Source organism: Hippocampus bargibanti, linkage group LG15, assembly GCF_051943395.1.
Source record: "Hippocampus bargibanti isolate YZ-2025 linkage group LG15, ASM5194339v1, whole genome shotgun sequence".
Taxonomy (NCBI): Eukaryota; Metazoa; Chordata; class Actinopteri; order Syngnathiformes; family Syngnathidae; genus Hippocampus; species Hippocampus bargibanti.
In genome coordinates this window covers 1035566-1047912 of record NC_142748.1, presented here as the reverse complement: position 1 = coordinate 1047912, position 12347 = coordinate 1035566, and the positions used below count along the sequence as shown (strand labels likewise).

The window sequence follows — 12347 nt, the reverse complement described above, 5'->3', positions numbered from 1 at the left end:
CAGCCAGCAAGATAGCTAAGATATATCAAATAGATTTCAAATAGATAGCAAATAGCGAGCTATCTAGGTCGCTAGCCAAAGCAGTTCTTGATGGACGAAGAGGGATTGAAAGACTATACAAACATTCAATGCAGCGTAAGAAACCTCCTTTCATTGGAAACAAATAATTAATTCCTAAATTACATGGGCCTGGAGTTATCTGAGCTTGAAATGGGGGCGGCTGTACAAAATACAATACAATAAATACTGTACATATTGATTGATATAGTGCTTTAACAACAACTGAAGCTGTAACAAAGCACTAACATGGACAAAAGGCAGGTCTAACCAGCACTTTATCGGCACCCCACCGGAAGAAAAATAAAAACCCAAACAAATTCGGGAATGGCGCTCCACGTCATACTTTTTAATTCCCGAATAAATTCAGGAATGACAGCGAATGAGTTAATTTTAATTTAATATCTGCATTTATTTTATTATTCATGAAGAATGACGTTTTACCATAGGCACAGCAGAGTCTTGGGCCCAAATCTGGCCTGACGAAGAAAGACGGCAGATGAGATGCTAAATTGAGACTTCCTTCTGGATCCGAATACTCAGGCAGTGGCAGGTTCTTCATTAAGTCATCATACCTGGTTTAAGAACAGAAAGTGGCATTATTGTGAAATAAGTGGGGTTTTTTTTTCATGAGCTGAGCAGAAGTACACATAAATATTTAAAGGACAACCGACGCCTCGGGACAAGTTGTGTCCATAATTTGTCAAATCATTTCAAATGACTTCTACTGGGCGTATTTTGCAAATATTTCCACGGCATATATAGCTATATTTTATGTTTTAAGACTCGCGCTGAATATTCAGGAAGGTTTGTTTTCCAGTTGGTGCCGATTCCTGTCGTGACGTCACAGAGGGAACGCCCCTGACCGAGAAAGCGACACACACAATGCATTTTGGGTACTTTGTTTGGTTTGAAAACTTCGTCTTGGTCCGTGTTGATGGCGAAATTAGAAGGAAAACACATAAATAACGCGATGGTGAATTGTTGTGTGTTGCACCAAGACTACTATTTGATACTAGTTGACAAATCAGCCCATTTCCAACAGAGCTTGGGCGCCATTTTGTACATTTTCTGGGAGCTACATTGGAGTCCAGATGCCTCAAAATGACACGGAATAACTTCTTTAATGGATTGCAAACATGTATGCTTTCCTCTTCAGAACTATTTGAATCATATTCATAACTGGATGAGTAACAAGAAAGCATCTTCTCCAAATCTGAAGCTATTGTTTTGATTCTCGAGCAAGGCAAGACGTCCTGGCGTGAGGTCACGAACAAGGAGGCGGGACCTTCTGAAACTCGTCATCATTTTGGGACACTTTCACTCATTTTTATTGGTGTTTAGCATTTGACTCAAAACATCATCCTGCGTGTTTTGGGTATTTTAGATGCTAAAAAACGTCTTTCTGATGTCAGGAAACAAAAAAAATGGTGTCGGTTGTCCTTTAAGGTGCCTATATGGACCTTGAAGGCATGAGAGCCATGAACTCCTCTCCGGAAGGCCAGTCCTTCAGTCTGTAAACAACAGGTTCCCCATCCTTGGACTTGAGTCGTTCTAAACAAGGCAGAGAATCTTTGTTTATGAGCAAATGTGCGATTTTCTTTCAAAAACACGATGAAACATCAGCGCTCGAACTCACTGGTGATATCCTCAAATCCATCCCAGAACTCTTTGATCCCTGAGTTGGAGACCACTTGGTCTTTACAATTGAGAAGGTCCCCCTGATGATCTGCAAACTCCTGATTGAAAGAGTCCGCTTTCCACAGAGTTGCGTTGAGACGCTTGTGGATCCCGGACACCAAAACAGGCTATCGAAAACAGACGCGCAAATTACAATTCGGAATGTCACGGCGATAGCGGCGCTTCAATTCCGAATATAAATGACGTGTACCTGGCCCTGTTTCCAGCATTCTCGAAAGAGCTTCCAGTTATTCTGGTTACGGTGATCTTTGAGCCAAAGTAGCCGTCCATTATTGAGCCAGCAATGGGGAATATCCGGATGCTGATTGGACGAATCTTCCGCAATGACTGCTGGCGGAACAGGCAATGACTTCTTCTTGTCGATTTTGACGTCTTCCGGCACGACAGGTGCAAGGTTGCCGTTGTTGGCCGAGATGACCACTGCCTCTTGCTTGATTGAAAGCTTCGAGGCGATGGTCTGGCGACTGGCGGGGATTTTGTTTTCAACGACTGATGCGATGATGTCATCCAGGATATTCGGCATGGTCCGTCCACCTTTTCCAGTCTTGAAAAAAATATATTAATCATCACTTGATAGAATTTCACCCATCAACATTATCCATTAACGGCCTAGCTGGCTAGTAGCTAGCTATTAGCTATCTATTAGCTAGCTAGCTAGCTTCTTGTCTGTTTAAGTTAGTTCCGGGTTGAGTGAACATTATCGCGTGTGGCTGCCGCTGCTCACCCACAGAAAAAATGTGAAATGTAACATCATCATCATTATCATTATCATTATTATTATTATTATTTACTTATGCAATCATATATCATCTCTAATTGACTCGACTGGACAGTTAATTTAGAAAATGAAATACGTGATTTTTAAACTAATGTCCACTTTTATGCCAATGCAAACAAAAACCACAATACATATGAAAAAAAGATAATAATACTAATAATTATTAACATAATAAAAATAGTAATAATAATAATAGGAGTGTTAGCACAGACTGGCGTATGTGGAACGGTCGCGGCTTGGAAGTGAAGCGGATTTACGTGGGACAGGAGATGTAAGACAATCTCTTTTGGTCAATGGATGCTAGAGTTTCATGTTAGCTTTCAACATTTAGCTTGGAGCTGGCGTGCACATTTTACCATGACGTCCCTGATCCACTGGTGAAAAGGACGCTTTTGATGAACTCCTTCATGCGACAAAGAGGGTGCAGAAAACTAGTACTTCAGATTGAATGACTGTCTGTGTCTTTAGTGTTGTGCTACGTTATTTGTTATTTAGTGTTTTGTTGTTGTTTTAACTTCAAGATGGCGTCGCAATAGGAGCTGCCTTGACAGCAGGATCTGTATTTTGTTTTTCTACTTCTTCCTTTCCTTTTACTTTCATCACTTTGCTGCTGTGAAATGTAAATGTATCCCCCGCGAGACTAAAAAAGGCTAAGGCCAATCCAATAATTGGTAATAATAATTGTTGGCGCTTAAAACACAGTATCAGTCAAAACTGATCATTATGATTTTCATACAGGCAGCTATTTGATTCATCTTTTGTGCTAGATATTATTACAATTTAGATTTTATTACGATAATCAAGGGGAGGAGTCACGGTTTTTAAAATCAGACCATATATATAACAGCCCCCGTGACTGTAAATATTGAGCTCGTCGCTAACATAGGTCGGCATTAATCAAACGTGCACCTGCGAAGCGGTGGAATATACTGGCGCAAAGGCGATTCCCGCGTCGGTGGAACCCAGTTTGAGCTTTCCTGCGGTGGTGGTGAGCAGATCTCTGAGAGTGGAGCCTTGCTCGGTACTGTTGGTTATCAGCGATGTGGTTTTACATTGCTGGACAACCTCCAGGCTGTCGCCTTCTTTCACAGATTTCCCCAGTAGCATCGAGTCTTTGTTTTCTGTTTTGGAAATGGGAGAGATGAAAAAAAATATATATTTGTTGGTAAGCGCTACTTTATTTCAATGCAGCATAATTCGAAGGGAAAAAAAACAACGGAGTTGATTTGTTCAACTTGCCTTTTTTTTCCTCTCTGGATTTCTGTTCTGCCAGATCAGCCAGGAAATGCAGAGGTGATTGAGACACCGGTGGAGTGACCGCACTCCCTTCATCACTGGCTGGACTTCTTCCTCCTCCTCCTCCTCCTTCTCCATTGGTCTCGATTTTAGTAGCCCCTTGATCAGAGTTCTGTTGACAGCGTGCCTCCGTTTTCATCAGCGACAGTTTGTTGCTATGATTCAGAACATTTTGCAGTACCTGGTGGACAGAATGTTGCATCCATTAAAAAAAAAGACATAAATTGCACCCACTATTGGGGCTCTTAGTAAATACAGTAAAGTCTCGTTATATCGATATCGGATATATCGATAGTAATCGATACTAATCACGGAGCATGTAAACAGGGTCGGATATATCGATAGTCCCGGTTATATCGATATTTTTTCGGACTCCCTTGAATATCGATATAACGAGACTTTACTGTAAATCAAGCATTTAATGGCTGTTACGTTTGTGTATCAAAAATAAACAGTCAAAAACTCCCACTGCACGTTTTAAACAAATATCATATAATTCAAGTACAGTGATACATTGGCTTACGAACTTAATTGGTTCCCAGAAAGTGTGTGTAAGGCGAAAAGTGTGTATTCCAAACATTAATTTCCCATAGGAAACCATTAAAATGTGAATAATCCGTTCCCAGGTCCCCAAAAAACATAATTTTCAACCAAAAAAGCCTTAAAACTACACACAACATACCTTTTTTTTATGTATAATAAATGTGCTACGGTGTTGTAATTAAAGAAATAAACTGTACGGTATAATAAAGTCGGTTTATTTACCTATGTGATGGTCGTTGAAAAGACAAACAGAAAAATGATACCTGGGAAACTCCATTGGTGGTTGGTAGTTTGCTAAGGAGATTCAGTTTGCTGGTGCAGGCACAATGCCGTTTGATGTTGTGTTTTTCTCTCAGCGAATGCATCGATGTGACTAACTCTGTGAGCACTGAAAAATAACGGCAAAGTAAAACAAACATGAGGATTAAGATACATTGGAGAAAGTTTTGTTAAATTATTCACGGCGAACAACATAACACCCATTAAACAAAACTATATATATATATATATATAACAATTATACTTTACCTGTGCCAGGTATGATCTGTGTTGGCATGAGATGTTTGTGATCATGAGGCTGGCCTTTGACACACTTCAGCCAGCCGTAGAGTTCTTTATCTGACAAGAGAAATATATAGAGTCAAAATAAATATTAACATATATTCTGGATTGTAAATCGCAATTTTATCATAGTTTGGCCGAGGTTGCGATTTATTACACAATAATACGTCGTTTGACATGTTTTGACATTAAGCCGCAAGAAGGCGCTGTAGGCCTGTTTTGCTAAATCGACGAAGGGTCTGACTAACAAAGTTGGCGGTGTTTTTTCAAAATGACACCGAAGATGATTTTATTGTTAATTGGATTTAGTTATTTGGAGTGAGACTGATGGTTTGGTAAATGTGTTAGTGTGTTATTTATGCTGTAGTAATCTGAATTACTCTTAATATTGTGACGTGAACATACCAGGCTTGTACTCTGTTAATGCGCCTTACAATGTTAGCATACCGTACACTTGTTCACACTGTTGTTTTCTTCTATTTTTATTTGAAATTACAGTGAGACCTCAATTTGCGAACGTAATTGGTTCCCAGACAGAGTGTGTAAGGCAAAAAGTGTGTATCTCAAAAAACAATTTCCCATAGGAAACCATTAAAATGGGAATAATCCGTTCCCGGGTTTCCATAAAATATACTTTTCAACTAAATAAGCCTTTAAACTACACACAACCTACCTTATCCTATGTATAATAAATGTGCTATTGTATTGTAATGAAAGAAATACACTGCACTGTATAATAAAGTCACTTTATTTACATTTGTGATGGTCATTGATGGCTCTTAATTGACACCTGTTGCTTTCTGACTTGTAAGGTCTTACGAAACTGAGGCATCACATTATCATTCATCATGTTGATGATTCTCATAGCCTTTTCTTGATGAAACTGTTCAAAAAAAACTGTCGAATGGCCTGCTTCTGCTTGTCCTCTTGAAGGCAAATCAAATTCTCTGTTGATGACCTCATTATGGTCAGCAACAAGCTCCTCGGTGTCATCTGCATTCACTTCGAGTCCCGTAGGTGCTGGCAGAGATTTTATGACAACAAAAGGCGCGAGTCCGATGATTCCACGGACGCGGAATAAAACGCGACAAAAGAAGGAAGGAATAAAATGGCACAACTGCAAACTGTTGGATTTGCCAGCACAAGACATAGCGATGCACTTTCGTCGTAATCATGTCACCGGTGAGGTGACAGTGACTTGTTGATATGAAATAAAATTGAAGCGTTGCGAGCGGCGGCCACGCCCGAGCTGTCAACTCGCACGTGACAATTTAGCGTGACTATTGACACGCTGTTCCGGTGTGTGTAAAAACACTAGCTCTGATTGGCTTACCGTGACACATGACTCTACCCTTTAGCCAATCGCAATCACTTCTATCGCATCTTGACAGGGGGTGCGTTCAAGAGTAGCAACACAGAAACGTTGGTGTGTGTCCCTGCTCATTCAGTTAGACAATGCTTTCCAAACAGCCTAGAGTCATAAGAAGCAGTGCGCTATTCTCGAACGTGAACGCACCCCAAGTCTTGGATGTCAAATAAACAGAGCAGAGTAGACGTGTACGGCTGGTAGTTTCTTCAATTATTCATCGTAACGCACCACATTTGAACTGAGGCTGAACACGAGCCTGTGGTGTTCATTTTCCGGTCCCATAATAGTAAAATTAACTGCAAAAAGCTCCTCGGAGGCGATGGACGTGTGAATTCAGAGAGAGGGGGTGTGGAAAGGAGCGCCGGCTGGAGCGCTGTTCGGTCGTGTGCTTCCGCCGAAGATCACTCCGCCAGATCCGAAGGTCGTGTGCTTGATGGACCGGCCGTGGTGGGTGTGTATTATGAAAATAGTGCTTATTAAAAGGCTTAATTTTCATAAATTTGAAGTTCGGATGATGAAAAGTTCGTATTATAAGGCGTTCGTAAGTTGAGGTCTCACTGTACCTTTCAGTACGATACGTCTGTTCGTTGTGTTTGATTTTATTAAATACATTTCCCTCTAAATGTAATTTTTTGTTATAATCCAGAACTATACGAAGTTGAAAATTGTTGAGTACTTTGCACTCGCTAAGCATTCTATTTTTCGTTAGTTAGACATGTTGGCAAAATGTTTTCACATTGCTTGAATGGATTTAGTTTCTGTAAATGAGGCAATGAGAATTCTCAACAGTAGAGTGCCTATGGTGAGTGGGTTTTCAAAATATAAACAAAATAGCGACAGTACTTGGGTTATTTCTTGTGGACTCATTTGAGCCATTATGTGAAAACATTTGGCCTTTTATTCTACTAAAATGAGGCCAAGCGTACTGACCTTTGGAGCTCCTTCTTTCCTTGGCCTTGTAACAGTCCAGACAGACAACAAAGCCACATTTTTGACAGACCCAATGGATGTTAAAGAGCGTCGCTTCACAGGCATCGCACATCTCTCTCACTCCCTTGACTGCGCGTTTCCACACGAGCTTAGCTGAAACGTACACAAATAGTCATTAACGTTACACGCGTAGAAGTATTTGTATCAGCTATACAGCTGTCCCTCACCACATTACGATTTTCACGCAACAGACTTTCCACTACAATAACAGGATTGTGTTTTGTTGAACTCATAGCAACTAAATGAAGGCATGACAAGGTGTTTCACTAGTTGCACCGCCACAAATGATGCGTTTGCATTAAAGGACAACCGACGTCTATGGACAGGTTGTGTCCATAATTTGTAAAATGGCTTCAAATGACTTCTACTGAGCGTATTTTACAAAGATTCCATCGCATATAGCGATATTTTACGTTTTCAGACTCGCACTGAATATTCAGCAAGTCTTGTTTTTGAGTTGGTGACGAGTCCGTACGTGACGTCACTGAAGGAACACCCCTGACCAAAAAAAAGACACATTGTAGCAGTCCTTCCATCACGTCAATGTATTTTGCTGTACTTGTTTGGTCTGAAAACCTCGTGTTGCATCAAAAAGCTGCCAGAAGAGGGCGACCAAGCTCCATGGAAGGAATTTATCAGCCTGTGGAAACGGGCTGATTCATTCCTCACACGAGCTTGGATGCCATTTTCTGCCTCTTTTTCACATTTCCCCCCAATGTTGCCTCAAAATGGCACGGAATAAATTATTGAATCGATTGCAAACATGTATGCTTTCCTCTTCAGAACTATTTATATCATATTCATGACTGGATGTGTAACAAGAAAGCATATTCTCCGAATCTGAAGCCATTGTTTTGATTCTCCAGCAATGCAAGACGTCTTGGCGTGACGTCACGAACTGGGGGCGGGACTTTCTCAAAATGCCCAATTCGCAGCTCAATTTTTTTGCAGATTTTGGACACTTTAAGTCATTTTTATTGGTGTTTTGCATTTAACTAAAAATATCATACTGCGTGTTTTGGATATTTTAGATGCTATCAAACGTTTTTCTGATGTCAGTTAGGAAACAAAAAAATGGTGTCGGTTGTCCTTTAATATACAGTTAAACGAGGGACTACTGTAATCAAAATAGGAGTTCATGTGAGGACAACGCACCATCCTTTTTGACCCAGGAGGCTGCCGTGTTCTCCATCAGGGCCATCTGACAGAACATGTCTCCTATAAAGTTGAGGATGTACTTGGCTGTGGTTTGGTCCAAGTGACTTTCCTCTATTACACCGGGGATCCACAGGGCAAGGGCCTCATCATCAAACTGGTCCGGAGTGGAAAAACCATCCATTCGGATGACGCCATTTTTACTGAAGTAAAGCCTGGAAGGGGGGAAAAAAGGGTAAAAAAATAGTCCAAACTCCAGAAGATTATTGGTAGAAGAGTATTGATTGAAGAGTATTGGTAGAAGGTCATCCAAGGTTCGAGAACAAGAATCAGTAGTAGAGACGTAGAGGCGAGGGAGATGGAAAGAGATTGCAGTCATGAGCAAAAGATTATAGAGGAGCAAATCCTCTTGGACAGATTTACACAGGACGATCCCCGGCTGCAAATGCTGCTGCTTTTCCATCTATCGTGCTTGTGTTTGATGAATATTCATCTTGAAGAAAGTGTGGGAGGGTGAGGCAAAAAACCACAGCATTGTGATTCTCTGTAAGTTTGAATGTATGCATCGTCACTTTTCTAAAGATAATAGCCCAAGTAATTTGTATGGGGTCAAATACAAATTTGATTCTTCGGTGGAATCATTTATATACAGTAAAGTCTCGTTATATCGATATCGGATATATCGATAGTCCCGGTTATATCGATACTATTTCTATGCACGCACGGAGAAAATTACATGCAAACAGGGTCGGATATATCGATAGTCCCGGTTATATCGATATTTTTTCGGACTCCCTTGAATATCGATATAACGAGACTTTACTGTATTATACTATACTATATTATACTACTAGGTATTTAACTTTTAACTAAGAATGCAGCAAATTTCATGATTTAATTGCAGCAAAAGAATTTAATATTTGATTCAAGAAATGATGTAGCCAATTTCAGCGTCACAAGAGATTGACGGTAAAACAATATATACGGGTAACATCCGAGTTACGACCGGAGTGAGTTACGACTACCTGTACTTACGTCCACAACCTGCAGACCCTTTTCTACGCATGGCACCACAACGCGCAAGCAGCCGGCAACGCGTACTACAATTTTGGCCAGCCGGCATGTCACGCACGCGCACAGCAATCATCTGCGTGACTACATCCAATAGAGTAGTTATACAGTGCAGATACCGTCATCATATATATTTACTCTATGTGGAATTTTCAAATAACAATTTAGTCATCGAAATGTTTAAGAAGTCCAAGATGGCACCCGAGTAGGCAGCAGTCAGCACATGCTCTCATGAGCCTTGTTTTTTGTTGTTTTTGTGTTTTCTTTTACAATACAATACAATACAATACAATACAATACAATAAATATTGATTTACAGTACAGGGGTAAAATCCCAGTTACGACTGGCGCGAGTTATGACCACCCATACTTACGACCACAACCACCAGACCCTTTTTTTTTAATTCTAAGCCTGGCACCGCAACGCGCAAGCAGTCAGCAACGCGTACTACAATTTTGGCCAGCCGGCATGTCACACACTCGCACAGCAATCATCTGCGTGACTACACTCAATACAGTAGTTATACAGTGCAGATACCGTCTCGGCAATATCTCCTGTAGTACTGTACACTGCTTTTTTCCTTCAGCGTCTGCCTGAATCCGAGCGTGTGTGTCAGGCGACCTCTTCTGGCCATTAGGAGGGAGAGCAGGGTAAGTATAACATTTATAAATGAACTGTACAGTAAACAATTTTGTATACATTACCGGTACAGTTATACAGTCACAACAATCAATAATACGAAATATAAAATGATAAAAATGACACTAAAAGTTATAAAATTTATACATTTTATAACTGGTCTATAATTGTGTATTTAATAGAAAATGTTGCTTAAAAACAACAGATTGAGATCGTATACTATCTTCTCGTGTAAGCGTCACGTCGGCCATTTTTAATGGATTTCAAGTTATGACCGTTTGACTTACGACCGTTTTGTTGGAACGGAACATGGTCGTAACTCGGATTCGGATGTTACCTGTATATTTTTTCAATAAAAAATTACTTGACAAATTTCCACATTTTGGTACTATTAAAGGCTTTCTGATTCTGACTTAGAGTAATTATTATTCTCAGGGACAGGTAGGTTTGGATTTGAACTGAATTTGGAATTTAGAAAACTAAATTTTGTTTTTCATCGGGTTGTCTTTGTTTTTATTCCAAATTGATTTGATGAAGTGAAACCTTTATGCGTTGTAGATATGCACATATATGGGGAAAGGAAGTTTGCTGCAATTTTGCGGAGATGTACTTTATTTTATTTCAATCTATTGATTTTTCTAAGTATTGATTCAAAGGCAACACAAGACAAAATGAAAAAGAATAAAACAATGCTATCGACCACTTACCGTCTGAAATAATAGAAACGGCAAAAGACAGGAGAATGGGCTGCCTCTTCGCCTTTTTTGCTGCGGAGAATCCGACACTCCCGACACTTTTGCACACTGGGTCCGATTTCGGAACAAGAATCATCTTGAAGGAAAGACTCGCCCGTCTGCTTCAGCTTCTTCACCTTTCGCCAGTCCTTCAAAACGGAACGTGGGATGCCGTCTGGAAAACATTGATTTTAACACACACAAAAAAAAAAAAAAAAAAAACATTAAAATCACATGTTTAAAAATATTTTTTTCAATAAAACTACATTTTTTACAACAAAAAAAGAGCACCTCGTGTTAAAATTAGATACAATAGATGTTTTCCCCATGCAGTAAAAGGAAGAATTGTAGCTCCATTTATGATAATAATAATAATAATAATAATAATAATAATAATCCATTTCATTTCTCAGCGCCTTTCAAAACTTTCAAGGTCACTTTACAGTCACAGGATACGTTTTTCTGTGGGTGAGCAGTGGCAGCCACACGCGCCAGCGTTCACTCAACCCGGAAGTAACTTCAATAAATAGAAAGCTAGTTAATATATAGCTAATAGCTAGCCAGCTCGATAGCTAGCCAGATAGACAGCTAACTAGATAGCCAATATAGAGCCATCTAGCCAGGTAGCAAATAGCTAGCTAGCTAGCTAGCATACTATGGCATTGTGGCAACCAACACTTGATTATGAGGGGCGACATATTCGCAAAATAATATTAGTTTTGGGAATAACAAACAAGTATCTTGTTAAAGTGCTTTTGGCAGCAAGTAAAAAAGTCATTATGACACTGTTTAGGCGGCTTTTTCGTAGCGTGATCTAAAAAGCTATCAAAATGATTAATAATTATAGTACTACTACTACTAATAATAATACATTTCATTTAGAATGAAGCGCCGATGCGCATGTGGATCTGTCGCGGCTTGGAATTGAAGCGGATTTACGTGGGACAGGAGATCTTTTTTGTCAATGGACGCTAAAGCTTGTTTGCTTTCAACATTTAGCTCGTAGCAGGCGTGCACATTCCACCTCTGATCCACCGGTGAAAAGGACACTATGATAATCCTTTTTCATCTAAAACTGCTTCATGCAACAAAGAGGGTGCAGGAAGTGCTTAAGATTGAATGGCTGTCTGTGTCTTTTATGTTGTGTATTATTAGAGGTAGTAGTAGTATTTTACTTCAACATGGCACCACGAGAGTGGCTGCCTTTACAGCAGCTCCTGCATTTGTTTTTCTACTTCTTCCTTTCCTTTCCTCTTTTATAACTTTGTTGCCATGAAATGTAAATTTCTCCACTGCGATCCAATCCAATCCAATCCAATGTATAAGTGCCTTTCAAAACTCTGAAGGACAGTTTACAGTCACGAGATACATTATTCTGCGGGTGAGCAGCGGCAGCCAGACGCGCCAGCGTTCACTAGCACAGCTATGAAATGAAGAGAAAAGGAAAAAGAA

At 40.0% G+C, this 12347-nt stretch overlaps 1 protein-coding gene across 3 annotated transcripts in view; it reads right to left on the bottom strand.

Moving 5' to 3' along the window:
* jmjd1cb (jumonji domain containing 1Cb) overlaps nucleotides 1-12347 on the bottom strand; it is a 114302-nt gene that overhangs the window by 5123 nt on the left and 96832 nt on the right. For 2 of the 3 annotated variants that reach the window (XM_089014797.1, XM_089014798.1), the window contains 11 exons: nucleotides 10869-11070; nucleotides 8451-8665; nucleotides 7236-7388; nucleotides 4904-4993; nucleotides 4639-4763; nucleotides 3776-4013; nucleotides 3446-3657; nucleotides 1949-2302; nucleotides 1697-1865; nucleotides 1521-1611; nucleotides 502-632 (listed from right to left, as the gene is read on the bottom strand). In XM_089014797.1, coding sequence (XP_088870923.1) covers nucleotides 502-632; nucleotides 1521-1611; nucleotides 1697-1865; nucleotides 1949-2302; nucleotides 3446-3657; nucleotides 3776-4013; nucleotides 4639-4763; nucleotides 4904-4993; nucleotides 7236-7388; nucleotides 8451-8665; nucleotides 10869-11070 — 1980 coding nt within the window. Of the gene's footprint in view, nucleotides 1-501; nucleotides 633-1520; nucleotides 1612-1696; nucleotides 1866-1948; nucleotides 2303-3445; nucleotides 3660-3775; nucleotides 4014-4638; nucleotides 4764-4903; nucleotides 4994-7235; nucleotides 7389-8450; nucleotides 8666-10868; nucleotides 11071-12347 lie in introns of those variants that run through there. The other variant, XM_089014799.1, reaches the window with a different exon arrangement.